Source organism: Ptychodera flava, chromosome 7 (assembly GCF_041260155.1).
Source record: "Ptychodera flava strain L36383 chromosome 7, AS_Pfla_20210202, whole genome shotgun sequence".
In the NCBI taxonomy this organism is placed as follows: Eukaryota; Metazoa; Hemichordata; class Enteropneusta; family Ptychoderidae; genus Ptychodera; species Ptychodera flava.
The window spans coordinates 21,848,639-21,863,900 of record NC_091934.1 but is presented as its reverse complement, the minus strand read 5'-3'; the positions used below and the strand labels follow the sequence as shown (position 1 = coordinate 21,863,900).

Here is a 15,262-nt window from a genome sequence, read left to right as displayed (position 1 = left end):
GGTATGAACTTTTAGAATGATAGGGAACGATCGACGGTTGCATGATAGATGAATTTGCTAATTTTCACAGTGAAATCGGACACGGAATGTTACATGGCGCGGTTTTTATAGCCATTCTGTTTCCTGACTTGGGGTATTTCTCGCTTCTGTATACTCGTCTATGGGGCGAATAGTCCCAGAGCTGAATAGCTCTCGAGCGACTGTGCTCTGATAGGAATTTCCCGGTACTATGTGACGTCATTCTCCCAGAAGTCCTCACATCGTCTCATTACCTCTTTCATCCGCGAAGGCGATCTCATCTTATTGTTCATATTTTAGACTCATTTCCATTTATGAAAGTTTGAAACGGGTATAAAAATAGTTTTATCTCAGTTTGATCTAAAAAAAATTTCAGTGTTATTGTGGAATGGACCAGCTTTAACGTCAATATTCAGGTACTATTTTATTTGCGCATTGATCTATTAATCGAATCTATTAATATAGCGTACGCTTGCTTTACGTAGCGTGTCGTTCAACAAAATGGCGGAAACCGGTCAGAGAGCTGAGAAAACCTACGGGAAAGTCATCATTAACTTAGAAAATTGTATACTACCGCACGAAAAAGTCTCTTTAACACCTTCTACGATAGATGGACTCGACAAGGAGACAGAAATTGACCTTAGAATCATCGGTTGCGAGTTCATACAGACGGCTGGAATCCTCCTGAAGTTGCCACAGGTTAGTTTTTTAAAATGGCGAATGTCCTTGAATGACACATTCTTTTGTCTCGTCTGTACACGAATATTCTTGGTGAAAACCCGAGGTTTGCCCAAGAACAAGTGTCTGTTGCCATCAAGGATTGTCATTGACGAATTTTAAAGCATAGGGTAGGTGTCACTAATCCTGTTTGTAGCTTGTTTGGCGTAATTAGTACGTAGACGGTAGAGCCTCGTGATCATGACATAGAAATATGGCTTCTCGCGGCTGCGCGGGTAGGCCTCATTATGCATGTTACATAGTATGTATATACACATGTAGGTTCCCAGTTCCCTCTACCGTCACGATCCCTTGACCTTTGTAATACACAGTGTGTATGCCATGCAGTTTGACGGAACTGTGTGGCGTATGAAGGGAAATTTTAAGATGTACGTATGCGAGACGAATGTCACTTCTATCCGCTTGCATTACAGGTCGCTATGGCCACAGCCCAAGTGATATTTCAACGGTTCTACTACTCGAAATCAATGGTTAAACACAATATGGAGGTGAGTATTTTTCTTTTCTTTTCTTATGTTTTGTAATCCGTTTTCCAAATTCCGAGTGTGGTTTACTGGAATTACTCTATATAGGAGGAAAATTGATAAAATTACACCACAAATATCGGTGCCCTCATGAAGTGATGACGTCACTAGTTACATGTGGTTTAGTTTGTCTGACCATATTTCGTAATGCACTCCAAGCATTACCAGGTATGTGTTGGACATCATAATTTTCATGAGGCCACTGCAAGTTTATGCATTGAGGAATGAGTAAAAACGGCAAAGGTTCTGACCAAAGTGCATATTCTGGTGTTAGCTGTGAACAAGACTGGAGCATGATGGCAAACATTAGGGGCAAACATACATATTGCTTTGAAAAAAATGAATTCATGAGATTTCTTCCCATTCTACCATGATACAGACACTAGCTATGGCCTGCATCAACCTTGCCTCAAAAATTGAGGAAGCACCAAGGAGAGTTCGAGATGTCATAAATGTATTTCACCATATACGCCAAAAGAGAAACAACAGGTAAATATCTTTCCTTGTGAGTTTGAATGGAAGGTTATGCTTGATATATTCGGAATGTGTCCATTTTGTTGTGATTATTTTTTGCTGTAAAGATGAGATGATCACGTTGAACGTAAGACTGTGAAGGATGACCCATGTTGTGTAGATGTGTAAAAATGTATAATGCCCTGCCCAAGGTAGTGTTCATAATGTTCTAGCATTGAGCTGTTGCAATTGCTATGTAAAAGCAATTCGCAAGTGTCCGAGTCCATCAATCTATTTTGATAGATGATTGATTGTACAAATATAATCACATACTTCATCATCAGTCTCCTCAATCTTGTACCAGTTATGTATACAATGATGTTGAAGTCAGCCCCTCTGAAATGTCCTACTGAAACTGTAGCTCATAGAGATCAATGTTAGATCAAGATTGGACAACAGCTATTGTGAAACCCTTTAACCCTTTCACCACCATGGTTTGTCCCAAATCCATTGTTTTCTATGGTAAAGTTGGACCTGTATACAGGGAACTGGGGGTGAAAGGGTTAAGGTAGAACACACCTCGGGGACAGACATTCGGACTCTCAAACTTTTACAATTCTCTTCTGATATACCACATGTAGGGGTTCATTTTAAAGCTCTTGGTGAAAGAAAACTTTTCACCGGCTTAGTTTTTCGAAATTTGAAAATTGTTATTTTTCTCTATAGAGTTAACACAGGGATGGTGGCCATTTTGAATTTCTAATATCGGTAAATCTTTGGTAATTTGTTTCTCTAGTACGAAAATTTGCACGGTGACCCTCTATTTTTATTCTTGATTTTGAAAGAGAATGATTGAAAGATTCCTTGAGGAAAGTTAGAGCAAAAGTTTAAGTCTTTCACTTTCGAGGTGCATCCCGTGACCAAAGAAAAAGTTGTAGGGCTTTATCTGATGCTGTACTTGTTATTCAATTCTGAAGTGAAGAACTGTAATGTATTTATCACATTTTATGAACTAATAAAGAAATGAATGCCAGAAGTTAACGTTTTCTCATTCAGGCATTATCAAAAAAGCTTCCCTGTAGCCATTGTTTTTACTTTTAGTTCTGACTATGCGTGATCCATTAGTCTTAAATTATTCCTGTACTCTCAAATAAGAGCAGTTCTCCAATTTTAAAATAAAAAGATTGAGTCCAGAATGTGAGGGGCATGTTTGTGTGTTGACCTAATGAAAGCAAAATGAGGTTTATATGTTGAACTTTTAATTTTTAAGGATACATTTTTTTTCAGCAAACATGTTTATTGATGAATTTTACTGCATCCACAATGCATTCACTTACACATAACATTGTAACACTGTACACAAATACTTTGTATTAGTTCTCTGTTATTCTGTATACTTAAATGTGTGCCTCCATTTTCTTGTAACTGTCGTGTCTTTTCTCAGTTTTGATCAGCCATTAATATATTATTTTTCCATTTGCTGTAAACTTACAGCCTCACCCTCACCAGCTGATTGGTTTCAATGGCAACCAACTCAAGAGGTGTCTTCCATGGCTCCCCCTGGTTGGTTGGTTGGTAACTTCTACTTAGATGTTGAGCAGCGCATCTCGTGTGAAGGCAAGCTACGGGGAATAATTCTCTACTGTGGAGCATCAGTGATTATTGAAAAGGCTAAAATTGTCGATGATGACAATATATAGATATGTGTGAAGTGTAAGTCTGAAAGGAATGTGTGTTGTGTTATTAACCGGCATGGGTATTTTGTTGCGTACTGTAAGTTGATGGTTATACCTAGTCACAAATGAGAAAATGTGCTCTAATTGAATACTTTAGACTGTACAGAGTGATGTGTAAGTACATGTACAAACCAAGATCCTGTTCAGCATCTTGAAGAAATGGTAAGATTGTGAATCACTGTGATTGATAAGTAATGCAGTTATGACTGTGTTGAATGTAAAGTATGTTAGTTTACGTTAAACGACAAGTTCTGAATGGTAAATAACATCTATAATTGCTACGTTCATGATAAAGTTTAATCAAGCATCGCAGTGTGTATTTTGCAAAGACAAATTTCTGTAATTTCTAAGAATTCAATGAGTTCATATGGGGAAGTCCCATCCTGGGCTTTTTGCTGTTATGAAATTAAGGATCTTCAAAGTGTCATCACTGTGACTTGTAGCATCAGCACTTTTGCATCCAACAAAGAGTAAAGCATCAAATACAGTTCGCGATCATAGTTTTACAAAGTGTGAAAGAAGACCACAAGATGTGTCAATCTCTGTGGTGAAGCAAAACTATAATACCAGCACATTTTTGTGTGCTATCAAAACACAAAGTTACTGTGATATAATCAAAAAGTCTTGTCAGTAATAGGTTATCATGAAAAACAGCATGGTTGTAGTTAATCTTTGGGAATGCATAAATATAGATAGTATGAGTTATGTAATATAAATATTCATATAGGGAAAATGTACCTTATTAGAAGCCTTGTATGGTTTGCAGGCTTGTACCCAGGGGATGGTTAAAGGGGCAGGTTTTTTAGCTGCTTTATCTCTACGCAAATTCAGTAACTGTGCACAACTTTCAAAGAGAAAGGAGTAAAATAATAGAAACAGCCAATGTCGACAATGATTAATGTGATAACCTAGGGATTGAAGACTGCCCTTTTAAAAAGATTTCCTAAATAGTTGCAGAGACTACAGTAAGGAATTTTACCGTAAACTTGATAACAAGATGCTGGCACTTTTGCCCAGTGATGCAGGTAAATGCTGCTGTTCCATCAGATCGATTAGATGCTGTGGAGATACCCCATAAAAGGACTATTGTCTTCCAAGTCACAAAATATTAATTTAAGAATAATTGTGCGGGGGAACAGTGATAAACTGACAGTTTGACGGAACAGATGTTTCAAAAATGAATACGTCTGAATCTTTATTTTCGAGTGCATTATTCTTGCAATCTACAGAAATGCTTTCTGCTGATTTCTAATCATGAAATTTGATGGCCCCTTGTAATATAGTGAAATTTAATAAATCAATTTTACCACATTCTAATCCACAACTATGATGTGACAGTGTCTTAAAGGTGCATATTGTAGGTGGACAGAAATAATAAACAGAAAGCAAATCATTTTCAGTGGATTTACATTTAAGGAAAAACAAAGACTGGCAAATTACTTCAGAAAATTAGAAAGCAGAACTGACATAATGTGTCCAGTTGAATAAATCCCTGTATGGAAATCCTTATTTATACCTAACATGAATGGCGCAAGAGGTTTAGTGATTTCAAACTCTTCATCAGTTCTAAACATATGCTCGCATTCTGAGTAGCAGAATTGTACTTTTCAAGAAGTTTTGACTGACAGAGGAAGACTACTATAACTTATTAGTGTGACATGGCATCATAACTTGCATGTGTTTGGCCATGGCAGTTGACAAAGTCAAACACTGCTCGTGCTGGTATATTTTTAAAGTTAATGTGCTTTAGATCGGCTTTTTAAAACCAAGTTTGAAGTGTAGGTAACTCTCCCCCTGAAATCATAATCACGTAATCTGAAGAAATGTTCTGTTTTCTTCTTCATGTTACTGTAGATATACCAAAGTGAAATCCATTGAAATGGTACCTCTTGCTAATTTATTGAAATATGAAGAAAATAGCTAGGAAGACTATACAGAACAAATTGATAGATACAAATGTCCATGAAAGTATGGGCACACAAATAGAGAAGCTGTTTGTATCTCTCCATTTCGGGCTGCCCATAGTCTTACCACATGTCTGTAGAGCTTTGTTGGATAAGGGGTATGTTCTAGTCATGCTGTTTTGCGTCATGAACAAATACAATATTTGTGATAGTTACACAAGGTAAATCAAGTGTTGTATCAAATGCATGTAAAACAATCTTAAAACATTCATCCTGATTGACCACACCGTCTGGCTGATGGCTGGCCAAAGGTTACTTTGCTCCACATTTATGGTCATGTGTTTTCACCTACATCTGTATTCCAGGGCTCTCTTGGGAGGTTACTTTATGTCATCTTTCAGTTTCAAAGGTGTACAAGATGTGTGTAGGCCATTCCTGACCATGTCAAAATGGCAATATCTAGTATGACATTGGTCAAACTTGCAATTAGTGTAGTGCCATTAGGAATTAACACAATTGAGTTAATACTAATGCAACAAGTATCAGTAAAGTTTGTTTTGTAATGCATAGTGACCTGGGATTTACTGATGGCATTTATAAAGCATGCAGTTCTATGTCTGGAGTAATTTTGTTGAAGTTCTCATCAAGTTGGCAAAATGAAGTTAAATGTGATTGTCCCAAAGGAAATGCCACTCCGCCATACACAGTTTCTCTAGATTTGGGTGTAAGCAATGCTTTGTCAAAGAAAGAAACAAACTTGTCAGACAAGCAAGTGAATTTCTTCCCGTCACTTCAATTTCTCTTGCCATGGGTTTGGATCAATTCGGAATTCTGGAGTTGTAGATTGAGCCACAGATCATGAGAGTTGAAAAAAATGTCGTCTGAAGTGACAATTCATTTCAGGCTCGAGTAAGAATTACTTGTATCAAATCTGTGCAAAACAAACGATACCATTCATCAAAATATGTAGGATGTCCTTGGGCTTAAGATATCATCATTGAGATTTGAAAAAGTACAGTTCTGTTGCTTTTGAATTCTTCAGTGTGATGTTTAACGGGATGACACTGAGATTGGATTCTGGATTCAAAATTTAAAGCTGTCCAAAATACTGTATTGAATCGAGTTCAGTTTATGCTTGAATCTCTTATGTCTGTCATATTTTGGAATGTATTACACAATTCACATTTGTTTTGGTACTTCTTCATTTCTACTGTTTCCATGTTTGATTCTTTTTTTTTGCATCAACTGTAAGCACCACACAGAGCTAGATGTCTAAATCTTCCCTAATCCATCCCCCACCAATAAAAAAAATATAGATAAGTTCACATTGGTGGTTCAAAACCATACTTTTTATGTCATGTGTGGGCAACATCTGGGTAGTGTTGTAATTTTCCCTTGTCCAGATCTTCGGTTTTACTGGTCATTGAATGATTTTTAAGAAGCATATGCAATAATGAAGTTTGAGATACAACCATAAATTGCCTTTTTATTTATGTTAGCATTAGTAATCTATCTTTTTCCTTGACCCCACTGTGCCTTTTCAAGGTCTCTTATTGTAGGTGTTTATCCAGTTTAGTGCAGCTGTGTAATGTTTTTCCCATCACAAGCTATCAGTGAAGGAGTAACTGACTGTGAATGTACAATTGCCTTCTGATCGACACTTGCTGACTCTTTCGTGACTGAGATGTAGGACTTTGCAAGGCCTGTTGAAGCATTTTACAGCTTATCTCTAACATATAATACCATAGGTGAAGATAATTTCCATACTTTAGTACTTAATAGGCAGTTAAAGTCTGTTTCTAACAAGGAATCAGTTTTGCACCTCTCATTCAGGATTTATAGTCTTATTAGATTGTTGTGAGCAACAGATTAGCAGTATTTAGGTGATAGTTCGTACTGCTCAGTCATCAAACCAAACAAAATGAGTTACAAACCTAATGGTCATGGTGATTTTGCAGTTTAGAGTAATTATCAGAATTTAGGATTGCTAGTACGAGCAGGGTAGTGTCCAGTCTTGTCCAAAGAGACCATGATTGATTGGAAGATGTGCTTAGTATGCGCTCATTTAAACACTACAGTTGCGATGCCAACCATTTACTAGTGCCTGTCCCGTAAATGGCTTTGACATAACTCAGTTTTCATTGTTATCCAAGTACTTTTCATGTGTGTAACGTGGTGTGTGCCCTGTTGTAAGTAGTCGTAATCATATGTGACTGAGATATATTTGAAAGTTGGTATGTGGTGGTGAATGAATAGGACATCAACTCCTAGTGAGTACGGGTAATTGTTTCCAAAGCCATACATCAGTACATTGAATTATAGGAAGACAACCATGTAAATATAAGGAATGAAAATGTTAGTGAGATTTGGAACTTAAAATTGCTGGCAAGAATACTTAAGCGACTTTTTAGTACTCTAAATCATTCACAAATCTTTATTGTAAAGCAACTTACTGAGAGTGTTTTCTTCACCTGAAAAGTTGTTTTGGTCAAACAGCAAGCACAGAAAATTCAGTGGCTATCAGCCAGTAACATATCATAGGAACTAATTGATACACCAATAAGAGAATCTTTGATATGAAATCATGGTTTTCTTCATGGAAATTGAGAGGTTTGGAAGATACTTTTGTACCTTTTGCCATAAGTTAGCAAAGCAATTCAAGTATCATTTCTTTTCTATGTGTATGGATGCAGTCAGAAAGACTGAGCTAAAATTTCTTACAACAATTAGGAATAGGTATTGCTAATCAATATGGTGTATTGCCAACACTTTAATCGGTAAAGCTTGCCTTTATGGTAAGCAGTGAAACTTTGCGTGATAATAAATTGAACACCATGGTGACAGCAAATTGACATGAATAAAATTGTATCACGGGTATTTCTTTTGAGCTTCAACACTTTGCCTTCTATGGTGTGATTTGATGCAAGTTGGAAGAAGTTTTTGCACCAAATGCTTGACAAAAAATTGCTTTCATCCCGCATTCCATGCCACATCTTTTGATTGTCTATAATACAAACATGCTCTCGGTAGCGTTGTGTTTTCCTCATATAACTGAAAGTTTCAGAGATGGAATTTGAAAAAAAATAGATTTAGCCGAAGTATTTGCTGTATAGAAATGTGTACAAAGTATGGGGTGTACAAGTGTGAAGTGTATTCTGTCGAAAGTCGGTAGCTGCAATATCTCCATGAATTTCTCACTTTCCCATATTCTACCTATGTGCAGATACAATGGAAGAATTCATCGGGATTGAAGTCTTTACCATGTCAAGTCTCTTCTCAATTCAGTGTCTCTATGTGTTCTGTCTGCTTTTCTTTGTTCTCTTCAAGCCAGCACCCCACAGACATGCACCCACAACACTGTACAAAAACAAGACACTTACATATGCAGTTGTATATTGTTGGTAACTTCCAAACACCTGACTGAAAGACTGATTTTGTTCCAGGACACCTAACCCACTCGTTTTGGACCAAAACTACATCAATTTGAAGAACAGCGTGATCAAAGCTGAGAGAAGAGTGCTGAAAGAGCTTGGCTTCTGTGTTCATGTCAAGCACCCACACAAAGTAAGTTTTTGAAACTCAATATATCAAATTTGTTATCATAATTGTTGCCCACTGAAAAACATCATTGGTACCTGTGAAATGATTGTGCTGGACAATTCTTTATCACATACGTTTTGCATGGTCATAGGCTTACTGCAAGGCTCAGATGTCTTGGTTCTGAAATTGTATACAGAAATTTTCAGAAACTTACAAAGGTTTAATTATCAATTTAGACACAATATTCTTGACAGCTCCAGGATAGTGTTGTAGATTCCCTGCTTACGTGTGACAAGTAGAAATAGTGACTGGTACAAAGAATTCTTTTGCTGAAATAATTGTTGCTGTAATTTTTAGCTGTCTTTTTTTTACAGATGATTGTTACATATCTCCAAATTCTTGAATGTGAACGCAATCTGAAGTTAGTGCAGACTGCATGGTAAGTTGAGATTCATTTCTGTCCAAACTGTTCACAATCTGGCTTAACCAATGCTAACTACCGCAGATAAAAACACAGCAAACAAAAAATAATCTGCTACCAAGACTTCTATGCTGTAAGACATGGACATAGCTGTTGGAGATCATCAGCCTTTGAAACCAAGCTAGTAGAGGAAATTAACCCTTTGAGTGCTGTATTTTGTCCCACCAAAATTTTAGTAAAACATTTTACCAATTTTTATGAACTTTTCTGTAATTTTTCTCATAATTTTGGACCAAATGATCACATTTCATTGGCCTTAGTTTTTTATCAAAATTTTGACACAAATCTGACAAAAATTGACTGAGGTATATTTTATAAGGGTGACAAAAATTTACTTTGGCGCTCAAAGGGTTAAAGCAGCATATTTGAGAAGTCCTTGTGCATTGGTTTTGCTAGTCTTGTACTTGAGAAAAAGAACAACTAGTAATGCTATTCTTTTATCTTTGTTCACCCTAGAGGGGGGTTAGATAAGATTGGTAAGTACATTTGCACCAAGCAAAATGCGGCATCTGTCCTCAACTGATGTCTGCAGGGGTCTCTTTCACTGCATGGCCAATGGATGAATGCCACCTCATCGAAGACTCCCCAGGACAATCCAGAAAAGGAAGATTATATCTTTTGACTGATGGAAGATAACCATGACTGTACTTCAAGACAAGCATCATTCATCGCTGAGCACAATCAGAATAATTTTCCAGAACACTGCGTATTAACCTCTTTATTCCATAAACTTGTTGACACACAGTTTACTTTTGGAATGGTAGGATGTGATCCTGAAATTACCGATGAACTGAGAGAGAGACAGACTGTAAGACTAGAAATAATGCATTATTTCTATGAAATTTGCTTATTTCTTGTTATTGCTGCACTGACAAAGTTTGGTTTTCTATTAACCATGTCAGCAAAGTTTCTTGCAGACTGAGTTCATTGTCAGTCTTTAACCGTCCCTGACTCATGGAGGCAAGAAGGAGTATGGAAGTACAGAACTTGGGAGCACAGTGGAAGAAAGTAGGAATTGACAAGGACTTCAAAACCTAAATTGCCGACTGGATTTAAGAAGTTGTAACAACAAACCGATGTGTGCAAAGGACACGTAGAAGAACTTGACATGCAGGGCAGAGTGACTTAAGAATAAGTGACAGATGACATAGCTTGGTGCATTTGTATTTTACCATGGTCTTTCTAACTTACAATTTGCATGTTTGCACATCAGTACAGGTCTTTAGGGGCCAGTTCATGATGGTATGTTGTCATTCAAAATATTACAAACTTTTATGCACTTTGATTTAGCAGCCTGTCTTTCAGAGAGAGCTTTAGATAATCGGACAGTCATTATATTTGTTAGCCAATGCACAATCAAAAACCAAAAATGCATATAGTTAATGAAAACTGTTTTCAATGGTGTCATTTGATTTGGTAGAGTCAAATCATGAGAGGACAACCATTCAAGATTATGAGTTTTGTATTAATGTCACTCAAGACATCTCTTGGTCAATTTTCACAAAGACAGGCTGTCATGAACAAGGTGTTTGCAATTATTTTGTACAAAATTTAGCGTAGGAAAGGAATCTCGCCGTAAATGTGTGGAGAGATATGATGGCATAAAGTGGCTACATTTCCTAAACTAGCGGTCAAGCTAATTCTCCCTAACTATGATAATGAAACTTCACTTTGAAGGCATCAAAAATAAACATTTCTGTCAACGAAGTATGATGTACTGCTGTAGAAAAACTTGTGCACGTTCAGAACAGCTGATCCAAGACTGAGCATCATTAGAACTCAGTTCTTAGGCACCGATCCTCAACAAAACTCTAACCATGGAAATGTAAATGGCATTCACATACCTCTTTCTACATTTGCCACAGTTCTGCATAGATGCTGAAATATTTAAAGCTTGGCATGGAATAAAACAAGCCAAATGCATTGCAGTTAGAGAAAATACATTGTTGCCCCAAAATTCAATTCTCTTCATAAAAAGAAATAGGGAAATTGACTAGTTCTCACCCTTATCAACCAATTTCTGTCAGTGGATGTTGAGCTTGGCATGGAGAACAGTTGATAGTACCGTAATGTGGTTAGGTGAGGGTGATGGGGATTAGTGATGAAAAACATGAACATCTATGTACTAGGAAAAAAGTTCTCAATTTGTGTAAAATGGCAACTTTGACGTAAACATTCTAAACCGGAGTATGTAATGTTTTCTTCATTACAGGAACTACATGAATGACAGTCTCCGTACCAACGTATTCGTCTGTTACAACCCAGAAACCATTGCGTGTGCCTGCATTTACCTGTCAGCCAGGCAACTCAAGGTGAGCACAGAAAATTTTGGCCCGTGTTACATCTCCCTTAACCACAACAATCTACTCATATTGCTTTGCCAAACATACTCTGAATATCAGATGTTGCTGGAGTTTTCTTTTCTCAAGGTGTATAATAATTCATTAACATGCTGCAATTTTGCAGCGTTCAAAGGTAGTGAAGGAGTTAAATCATCAAACTCTGGTGATCTACATGAATCAAGTTCCAAGCAAGTTGTCTGTGTGCGTACTGTCACAAGTGAACCAATACAGTTGCTACAGTCCAACAAGGTCACACAAAAGAAATTTTCATATACAGACATTGCTTGTGCATACAGTATTATGATTTGTCGGTGGTGTCAGATGCTCATGGAGGTTGATTCTTGGCTTGTCCTCTCCACAGCTTCCTTTACCAAACCGCCCTCCATGGTACACACTACTTGGTGCTACAGAAGATGATATGACTGAAATATCCTTAACAATATTGCAGCTGTATGCTAGACCAAAGGTATGCATGAAATAAAACCTCAAGTAGTCTAGACTGAAAATAAATCTCAATGATCATGAAATGTTGCAGGAAACTGCCATGTCCAAATAGAACTTACTATTTTCTGTTATAGAGCATGAGGTGGTCTGTTTGCAATAATTGCCAACTTCAGTTTCGTATGAGTATGTGGAAATCACGTTGATCAGTACGGCTGTAACCAGTAGAAACAAAAATGCAAAGCTGCTGGACTTGAGCAACATAGAAAGGAGATGCAGTGAGATGACGCCAGTTGAAAAGCATGGTAAAAATTGTGTAATAATAAAACCCAATTTTAGGTTGCATACTGTGACAATCAAATGTAAGGCTCTGTAATCTACAGAAAGCAGTTTTGTGTAGCAATGCACTCATGAGCTGTCTTCTCACAGTACCAAAATGCTGGTTCACCAAAGACACATCATGCTGAAGTTTTATTTTACTGTGCCTCTCTCATTCACATACTGTGTCTGTTTCCACAGAAATGCTACGAAGAACTGGACAAGATAGTTGAGAAGTGTCGAGTGAAAATGCAACAGGAGAAACTAAAGGCCAAAGGTGAAGCAGCTGGAACCAAGTCAACTGGTGCGACTCCAAGCGCTGGATTTTCACCAGCGTCAAGGCCATGTAAGTAATATCAGTAATTATATGGAAATAATATTAAAATGGAAAACTCTGTATTTAGTCTTGATTAAGCTGCTTCCCAAAGCAATATTATGAAGGAAAGAGACAACTGTCAGTGTTGGCATGTTTTGTCCTGATAATTTATGAGTACATTTTCTTTACAGAGTTGAAATTGAATTTGATTTTGACTATTTGTTTGATTATTTGATATGAGAAAAAACAGTAGACTGCAAGGTATAGGGTAATGATCTACACTCAGAAATCTGTCAATGAATTCGAATGCAAAGGCCATGAGTACTTCATGCATTGTGACTGAACTTGACAAACCTTTGTACTCAACAGCTTCTCCGAAGGCAAGTGGCAGCACATCCCCACACAACAAACTTCTGAAGAAGAAGTTGAAAGATGAAGGTGGCGGCAATTCAGCAGGAAGTGTCGGAAGCAGGTGAGTTGACGTGTGTGTTACACCACAGTGTGTAGGATTTATGCAAGGTATTACAAATCGAGGTATTACTGTTAGGTATTACAAATCCCATGTTTGACCAGTTTTGTTCTTCAGAATATTACCTTAGTTATATGGATAGCAGTGGGCATATTACAAGAATGAATACAAGATGATAAAATCTGACAATGAAACATCAATATTGAGTGTTAAGAACCATGTGAGATACCAAAGTAGTGTACTCCATGTGAGTTAATATAAAGCTAAATTCACACACTGTAGTCTTAACCTTTTGTGATCCTTGTTGGATTCTAGTCTTGTGTACTAGTACACAAATTACAGCTATACTCTAGAGAAACCAGCCATGAATAAGATGGTACTAATAGTCAAATATGATAATAGTTGTGTGAGTGGCTCTTTCACCCCAAAATGAATTGAGACTGTAGTGTCAGTTGTGTTAATGTAAATCTAATGATTTTGTAACTTCCTGTATAGACTATAATGCTTGACTTGGAATTTTATTTCAGGGAGAGAAATGGTAGGGATCATGGTGATCGAAGTCGTTCCAGAACTCCCCGGAGTAGAGAAAGCAGATCCGGTACACCACAACATAATTCACACAGCCACAGTAGATCTCCATCTCACCATTCCTCTAGTCATAGTAGTGACAGGTATAGTCGCAGTCTGAGCAATAGTCCTCGAAAAGGCCGAAGCAGGTACGACTCTCCGCGCCGGCACAAGAGACACGACGACCACAGATCCAAAGACCGGGATCATATCAGCCGGAGCAAACATACATCGTCACATTCCCGCAAGCGAAAGCACAGCAGATCTTATAGTCGTAGTCGCAGCAGATCAAGAAGTCGTACTCCCCGCGCCTACAAGCACAGACGTAGCTCACCCCATAGTAGGGACCGCCATAGACATAGGTATTCAAGGTCACGATCAAAAGAGAGAGTCCATAAGTCATCAAAAAGAGACAGAATGAGATCAGACGGTCACAGATCAAGAGATAGACACAGGAGGTAACGATACTCCTTTGCCGTTATGCATAGTTTATAAGATAATTTGTCAGTTTATGTAGTTCAAGAAAAGTTGAGTGACAGATACGACTGCCTGATGTAATTGTGATCTGCACACTGTAGAGACAGCTCAGTGCAGATATCCAATGATGGATGCTCATTTGGCAGGACTTACACGTGTACCTCAGTATTACCTATATCATTTTTCAGCCCCAAATTGTCAAAATTGTCTTTTTTGTCAGCATTTACAGTGACAGTTTTGATATTCATAGAGATAGACAAACTTTGTCATTTTCATTTGGTCAGCAATATTTTTTTTCTTTTCTATTGTAATTGTGTTATTTCCCACACTGTCCAATCAGTGGATGAAACTTTTCAAAAAGATAAAAATCCTTGCATACTTTTTCTGTATATTTATCTTTCTTTTTTCATTTCTGCATTGTATAATGTGGTGTGGATATGTCTCCCTACTGAAATGAGAACTCAGTAGAGATTGGGGGGGGGGGGGTATTTGATTGGATAACTTGTCTTTTTGTACAGTTTATGATATTGTCTGTAATTTTCATGCCAGTTTTCCTGATTAAATGCAGAATTTGGTAAAAAGTGAACCTTTTCTGTGTGTTACTGTTTATTAATCTTTTTATGACAAAGCAAATGACAGAGAACGAAACTCAATGTAAGCATTTTCAGCATTGTGGTATATTCAAAGAGAAATACAGATAAAATCTCCATAACAACTATGTAAACAACAGGATAATTCCATCAATTTTAAACAGATGTCTTTAGGAAAGTTAATATTTGTTGCAATGAACACCACTTATGCTAAAGTCGCAGGACTCTAGCACACAGTTCAAGTTCAGAATGACAAAAATAAGTGTAATTTGGATACTCCATGAAATAGCTCGATTTAGACTTCCTGTGGATGTCAGTGGCGCTTCGTGTACACGAAGCACCACTTTG

General features: G+C 37.3%; 1 protein-coding gene across 1 annotated transcript; it reads left to right on the top strand.

The window, feature by feature from the left end:
* Positions 1-279: 279 nt before the first annotated feature.
* On the top strand, positions 280-14,910 carry LOC139137014 (cyclin-L1-like). Its single transcript, XM_070704918.1, has 10 exons — positions 280-717; positions 1,170-1,244; positions 1,660-1,769; positions 8,817-8,937; positions 9,288-9,352; positions 11,607-11,706; positions 12,098-12,202; positions 12,697-12,841; positions 13,181-13,283; positions 13,808-14,910. The coding sequence occupies exons 1-10, from the start codon at positions 520-522 to the stop codon at positions 14,307-14,309; spliced, it is 1,524 nt and encodes a 507-aa protein (XP_070561019.1). The 5' UTR covers positions 280-519; the 3' UTR covers positions 14,310-14,910.
* The last annotated feature ends 352 nt before the right edge of the window (positions 14,911-15,262 follow it).